The following is a 7223-nucleotide window of genomic DNA, read 5'->3' as shown; positions in this document are numbered from 1 at the left end:
ACATTCGGAGGGACGCTGCACATCCAACCACGTCCCTGGGAGGAGCACTGCCCACCACGGCGAAGCCCCTGGGTTGGCTGTGCTGCCCACGTGGCACCGGCTGGATTGCCTGAATCCAATAAGCAGCGATGGTTTTGAGGTCCCCTTCCCCAAAGAAAACACGTAACCCTTTGGGAGAGCGGTGAGATGAGTCCCAGGGATGGAGGGTGGTCCCCCAGGAAACACAGTTTGGGGCTCGCTGATCCGAGGCGTGTGCCAGGGATGGCTCCAGGCTCCGTGGGAGCAGAGGGGCTGGGGATGGCAGCCAAGGCCTTCGCTCTGCTCCTACAGCGAGCGGCTGCCCCGCAGGACGGACCCCCGACCCCCTGGAGGTAAGGCAGGTCCCGATCCTTTGTCAAAGGCTCGTCGAGGACACGGAGAGAGTGGGAGATGAGGGAGGTGGGAAGTTGAGCAGTTCCAGCACGGCCACCCCAACGCTGCTGCGACGGGTGAACATGCAGGAGGCTGCCACCCATTTGTTGGTACGTGGGTTGTACTTCTCGATGGAGTTCAGGCTGGAGCTGCCGTCGTTGCCACCCACCGCGTACAGCCAGCCGTCCATGGCCACCAGGTCGTGGGTGCTCCTAGAAGGAGCACGCAGAGACAGTGCAGAGCTCAAACACTGCCTCCAGTCTTTCCCTTTGCTTTGATATGCTGCTGCCTTTGTGCAGGGAGCACGGAGCCAGCAGGGCTAGCCGGCCCCCGCCCCGGGCACGGTCTGCATTTCGCAGTGCCAAGTGAAGCAAGGCTCTTAGAAACAAGCTCCCAACCATCCCTGCAGCAGCTGCAACCCAGCAGTTCCTTACCTGCGGATGTTCATGGGTGCCACGCTCTCCCACGTGTTGGTTTTGGGGTTGTAACGCTCAACAGAGTTAAGGCAGCTGGTCCCATCATTTCCACCAGCCACGTAGAGCATCCCCTCCAGCACAGCCACCCCTGCGCTGCTCCGGCGGCTCAGCATGTTGGCAATGGGCGTCCACGTGTTGATCTGGGAAGGGGAAATATGGATTAATAAGCCACAGGTATGGGTCATTTTCCACGTGTCCCTGTGATGTTAGCCCTGGTAGGACAATTAGGGCAGTGCCCTAACCCTAATACTAACCCTAACCAAAAGACTTCTTGCAGGATCCCAGCTCTTTCCCCTTCATCCAAAAGGCCAGTGAGGAGCAACCCTCATTCCATTGCTACCTGGAGCAGAAGCAATGAGCATGCTTGTGAGCTGGACTACAGCACTTCTGGCTGCCACAAACACAAAGGGCCAAGCTGCCTTTCCAGCTCACCTGCAGTCGGATAACAGCAAAATTTGCAAAGGAGAATTTCTCCTGCAGGAAGAACTGCAGTGCCCCAGGAGAGACCTCTGCCGACAGCTCAGGAAAGCACAGTGCAGCTGGCAGAGCCCTTCCCTGAGCACTGCTCTGTGCCAGGCTACCAGCACGTCACAGCTGAACCCCAGCCATGGGAATCGAGCTGTATCAATTTAAATTTGCACAAGGCACAGCTGGGGCTTTACAGCTCACCAAAAGCTTCTGGAACTGATGCTTTGATCTTTCTGCAGCGATGCAGCCTGCTCTAACAGAGCTACAGGACCCCAGACCCAATCACCCACTGCAATCCCAAGTAACTGCTGGGAAGGGGATGCAGCGAGGACCTCAGGCAATGAGGATAGAGAGGGCTCTGGGGGCTGAAAGTCTGAGAGAGAGATCTCAGAGTTTGCACGGGTGAGTTTTTGCTCTGGACTGCACCCAGACCCTGCAAAAGAGCTGGACAAGGGGTCGAGACCTCCTCTATTTAGTGCACCTCCAAGGAGGCAGGCAGCTCTGTGCTGCACAGTGCTGGGAAGTGGACACATCCCAAGCTACAGCAGCTGTGTTCTACAGAACCACGTACAGCTGCTTGCTCACAGTCTGCAACATCCTCATGTGCCTGCTGCTTGGCTGCAGGGCTTCATCAGGCACCCACCAGGAGAGAAGGAGGAAGAGGAAAAGGAGGAGGAGGAAGAAGAGGAGGAGGAAGAGGAGGGTTACCAGGCATGCTTTCTTCTGTGATTACCTGGGGCTCATACTTTTCTACTGTGGCTAAGTGGGATGAGCTGTCATATCCCCCAACAGCATAGAGGTTGCCTTCTGCAAAGACAGTCATACACACACACAGATTAGCTACAAAGCACAGCTGCAGTCCCAGCACAGGATTTATGGGGTGCCCATGGGGGCTGTGGGCTGCATGCCCCCCACAGTGCCCCTGCTCCCCAGCAGCCAAGCAGCTCTCAGCACGGCTCCCCACTCCCCCCTGCCTTGCAGCACTGTGAAAGGTTCACCAGGCAATTTCTCAGCACTTCCCAAAGAACTCGCCCTCCTGCTGCTTCCTGACCTCCTCGTTACAGGAGCTGCGAGTGCTCCCTGCTGGAGCAGCGGGTTATTTTTAGAGGCAGGGGCTGGAGCATGGGGAAAGCCAATAAGGGCTGTGGCAGGCGGTGTGTGAGCCGTGATGGAAGGGAGGGAACCTCTGAGTCAGCACTGAGAGCTGAAAGCAGACGGCAGGGAAGAGGCAGCAGGGGATACCTCGCAGCTGATGGTGGGGTGGTGAGGAGCTGTGTGTGACACCAGCTGGGGGGGAGGTGGCACTTGCATCGACCCCACTTGCAATTAACCTCACTTGCATCGACCCCAGAGCTGCACTAAACAATGAAGTGGCCGCTTCTCATCCTACATCCTCCTTAGGGACAGAACTCAATGGAGTCGTGAGACATCGCACCTAATGCTGTGGCACCTCTTGTAGAGGCAGTTTTGACACCACACTACTACTTGGATAATTAGGAAAGGAACTGCCTTTCATAGGGGAGGAGAAATAAGGTGGCCTCCTCCTGCATCCAGCCCCCTCGCTCCAAGCTAGAAGGGAGCACACAGGGGCTGAGGAGCAAGTTGTGGGGTTCCCTGGGGAGCTGACTCCAGAATGTGATGAAACCCAACTACTGCAGAAACCAAGGAGCAGAGCAAAGGCAGGGAGCATGTCAGGACATAGCAGAGGGATGGCAGAGCTACCCAGACCCACAGCTGGGGAATGTGAGGAAGGTGGGGCAGGAATTCGAACAGGACGTCAGAAGGAACCACCAGAAATGCAAGAGACAGTCTGCACAGAAGCAGGTTGTGTCCTCATGCCAGCACCCACCTAGCGTTGCCACCCGGACGTAGCGTCTCCTGGTGCTCATGGCAGCGATGGATGTCCAGGTGCCTGTCAGAGGGTCGTACCGCTCTGCGCTGCAGCAGGCAGGGACACAGGAATTCAGGTGTGACACTGGCAAGGCCCAGCTCAAAGCCCTTTGACACAAGCCCTCCTGGGCAGCTCCCAAAGAAGCTTGGGAAAAGGGAGGGAAAAATGGAGGGAAGAACTAACAGAGGGGCCATCGTTTGGTTTGGGGCAGAGGGCTGCAAAATGGTGTTGTCTGTTTGTTTGTTTTTCCCTGAAGAAACTGCCTGGGCCAAAGAAACTGGAAGACAGAGCTGGATTGCAAGAAACCTACTCAGTCAGGAGCAGACCTCGTGGGCTTCCCAGCACCCAGCATCAAGGACAGAGCATGCAAGAGAAATGGAGGAGCCCGCAGCGAGCCATTCCCTACCTGTTCAGGCATGAGGCCCCATCGTATCCCCCAGCAGCATAGAGAAGCCCATGAAGTGCTGCTACACCCAGGCAGCTCCTCCTTGTGCCCATGGACACCTCCGGCTGCCAGGAGTTGGTGACAGGATCGTAGGACTCCACCGTGGCCAAATCTGAGGTCCCATCATAACTGAAGGGAGAAAAAACAGAGAGTGTGAGAGCCGGGAAGTTCAGACTGTACGGTCTGTGAGCTGGACCCAGGGCCTGGCTCAGATCCCTGCTCCCACCCCTGTCCCTTTGTCCCCTTACCCTCCCACGGCGTACAGCTTGTTCCCAATGGCCGCGACGCCCACCCTGGCCCTGCGGGTCGACATGGAGGCCACCATGTGCCAGCGGTCCGTCCGCGTGTCGTAAGCCTCGCAGTCCCCGTGGATGGCAAACAGGCTGCCCCCACCTGCAAACAGAGCACTCATCGTCCCCGAGGCCAAGGGTAAACCTCGGGAAAGCTTGGAAAGCTGGAGCTTTGGGCAGGGTCTGAGGGTAATCCCCTCGTTGGGAGAGCCTTACCCACAGCAAAGAGCACAGTGCTGGCCCCCTCGCAGCGCCGTGGCCTGGTCCTGCTGTTGCTGAGGACCCCCCTCTGCTCAGGCATGAGGTGGTACTTGAGGGCTTCGATCAGCAGGTCCTTGCATTCCGAGTGGTGCCGCACCAGCAGCTCCGTGTCCACGTTGCTCATCAGGAAGTCCCGGCTCAGCAGGGGCAGCCTCACGCACTTCATGAGCTGAAAGGAGAGGGGTTGCATCCCGTCTGTGGGGTGGGAAGGGTCCGGCAGTGCAGCCCCCATTTCTTCCCTTCCTATTTCTGCCCACGGCCCATCCTCCAGCCACCCTACAGCCTCCTTAGAATCACAGAATTAAGGTTGGAGAAGACAATCTGGATCTAAGATCATCTAGTCCAACCGCCCACCTGCCACCAATATTGCCCACTGCCCACATCCCTCAGTGCCACATCTCCACAGTTCTTGAACACCTCCAGGGATGGTGACACCCCCACCTCCTGGGCAGGTCTGTACCAGTGCCTGACTGCTCTTTAAGAGAAGTTTTTCCCAATATCCAACCTGAACCTCACCTGGTGCAACGTGAGGCCATTCCATCCCATCCTGCTCACCCACCCATGCCATACACAGGCGCTGCTGGGTTGAACCAGGTCACCTTCCCCAACGGACTCACCCTGGGGACATGCTGTCTCCTGCTGTCCACATCATGTTTGACCCAGCTAAGCACAGCCCGGTACACCTCCTCCTCTGATGGCACATTGAGGCTGTCACTAGAAATGAGGTCCAGCACCTGCAGAGAAGGACGGAAAAGGCAACTCCCAGCTGGTGCAGCACAGAAGGAAGGGACCACGTTCCCACAGCAGGGAATTGGCCCAGCAGAGCAGCACAGAGAGGTACAAAGCAGCATCCTGCAGATGCTGGTGGCCGAGGGGTATACAGCTAAGGGCAGCTGGACCACCAGCAGGCTGCAGCTGTGCCTCCCCCTCCTCCCAGAAACAGCTCTGCCCTCGGTCCCCTCCTTGGCTCATTCCCCCATTTCTGCGTCTGAAGCTGCTGCAACGCCTGACACTTCCAATAAACATCAGCGAGATCAGGCGGACGACTGTGCTTGCACAGGTCCCTTCAATATTTCATGGGATGGAGCCAGGTGCTCTGGCTGCTCGCAGCGTGCTCGCTTTGCCTGCCAAGGACAGAGCTGGAGCAGGTGGAGACTCATCCCCCCCTTGCTGCCATGCACCCCACAGCCCCAGGGATGGATGGAGCAAAGCGGCTCCCAGGTTTGTGCTCCCAGGGAGAAGGCAGAGCATTCAGAGCTCGGGTGGCAGGCACCAGTGACAGCAATTATCCTCCCCGTTGCCTTCCCATCCCTATTTCACAGGGGATTAAGCTCACTCTCTGACAGTATTCTCCACATGTATTGTTTCCCCATCAAACAGAAAGGACCAAAGCACAGAATCTGGCTGCATTCCCCTGCTAAACCCTGTCCTGTTCTGACCACGCCATTCAGAACGGAGCAAGAAAAGCTTTGCCAGTCCCACACCTCTGTGCTTCCATCAGGATCTCACCTGTTTAAGAGGCAGCAGCATGAACTCCTCTGTCTTGGACACCTCCACGAAGTGCTGGAGGACGTATTTGTGGGCAGACTTGAGGAGGTCACTGCAGGAGTGCGTGTCGGCAAAGCCCCGGATCCCCAGGCAGTTGGATGGGTCGAGTTGGCTGAGCAGGAACTTGCAGCATGCGTCCCGCACCCCATTGAGCTGAAGCAGGCTGGCAGCAGGGAGAAGTGTCTGGGCAATGGAAAAGAATGGAGGGGAAAAAAAAAGGAGCTTCCAGGGCAAGGAAACATCATTTCCATCACCAGTTTCAACAGTAGAACAGGTTTAATGAGCAACTTCATGCACACAAGCACACGGAGGACAAAGCACTCCTCGTTTCCAACAGGATGGAGTTTAAGAGCCAAAAAAGACACCCATGACCCCACACAGGGCTAGGAAATGGCCACTGCAGTAGTGCTTTAAGGAGCACTCCCATTCACAGCAGCTGCAGGAGAGCAGACGACCACTGTTAGATGCAGCAACAGCAGAAAGCCCTGAGCTGAGGGAGAGGAGAACTCCAGAGGTAAGGCTTTGTGCGATAGATGGGTCTGGGGGGGCTCCTACCTGCACATTGCCCTCGCCCACCACGATCTCTGCTGTGTAAGCATATTGCACCAACTGCTCCAGGGCCTGTGGGTCGATGTCGTGCAGTGTCACATGGGTCTGGCGGCTCTCACTCATCTCATCTGGGGCAACACAGACACCAGATATGAACAATAGCCCTCAGCATGTTTCTTTCTTGTCATCTAGCTCCTGTTCCATGTCTATGAGACGTTTGTGGCCTGGCTGAACTGTAGGCAGACAACACAGTGGTGCAGAAGGTTGTCTGGGAGAGGGGATGCAAGCTAGCAATAAACCATGAGCTCAGCTCTGCCTGATAAAGAGATGGCTCCTGGAAGAGCCCAGAGGCTACAGAAAGGGGATGTGAGGCTGCGCCCTTGGCTCCTTCCTCTTCTGGAGACAGAACCCTCCACCTCCACAGCCTGGCATCAAGGCCAAGGAAGGTCTCCTGCTCTCTTCTCAGCAGGGAGAAGCAGCAGTGCATTGCAGGGAATGGGTCTCACCCAAGCTACCAGGGTAGCTTCACAGAAGGGAGCCAAAGGAGGAAGTTTGCTTTCTCATATCGATGATACGCTGACGTCACACTTCCATGAGGTAGGAGATGGACAGAAAGGGTAGAGGTGTGCAGCAAAGAGAGGGATAGAGAGGAAGAGAGAAGGAGGCTACTTGCTTGTGAACATGGCGTGGAAGTAAGGGCTGCAGGACGCCAGCACCACCTTGTGGGCCTTGATCTCCTTGGTGCCCACGTGCAGCACGATGTCGCAGAGCAGCCCGCGCTGCCGCATGCGGTTCATGCACACGAAGGCGTCGTGGTAATGGCGCTTGGAGTTGTGTGAGATGCTGTGGCCATCGCGGTTGAGGAGCTGCACGCCGCCCTCCAT

At 56.8% G+C, this 7223-nt stretch overlaps 1 protein-coding gene across 1 annotated transcript; it reads right to left on the bottom strand.

Moving 5' to 3' along the window:
- Positions 1–394: 394 nt before the first annotated feature.
- Positions 395–7223, bottom strand: KLHL17 (kelch like family member 17). Its single transcript, XM_042831645.1, has 11 exons — positions 7013–7223; positions 6346–6467; positions 5752–5973; positions 4860–4976; positions 4198–4411; positions 3940–4084; positions 3653–3820; positions 3205–3293; positions 2089–2162; positions 846–1027; positions 395–623 (listed from the first exon to the last, which is right to left on the bottom strand). Exons 1-11 carry the CDS (start codon positions 7221–7223, stop codon positions 395–397), a joined length of 1773 nt encoding a protein of 590 aa, XP_042687579.1.

The sequence above is a fragment of the Centrocercus urophasianus genome, unplaced genomic scaffold, assembly GCF_019232065.1.
Source record: "Centrocercus urophasianus isolate 14NV4802_14NV808 unplaced genomic scaffold, USGS_Curo_1.0 seq_36, whole genome shotgun sequence".
Classification (NCBI taxonomy): domain Eukaryota; kingdom Metazoa; phylum Chordata; class Aves; order Galliformes; family Phasianidae; genus Centrocercus; species Centrocercus urophasianus.
The sequence above is the reverse complement of the archived record's forward strand: the minus strand, read 5'-3'. Positions and strand labels throughout refer to the sequence as shown.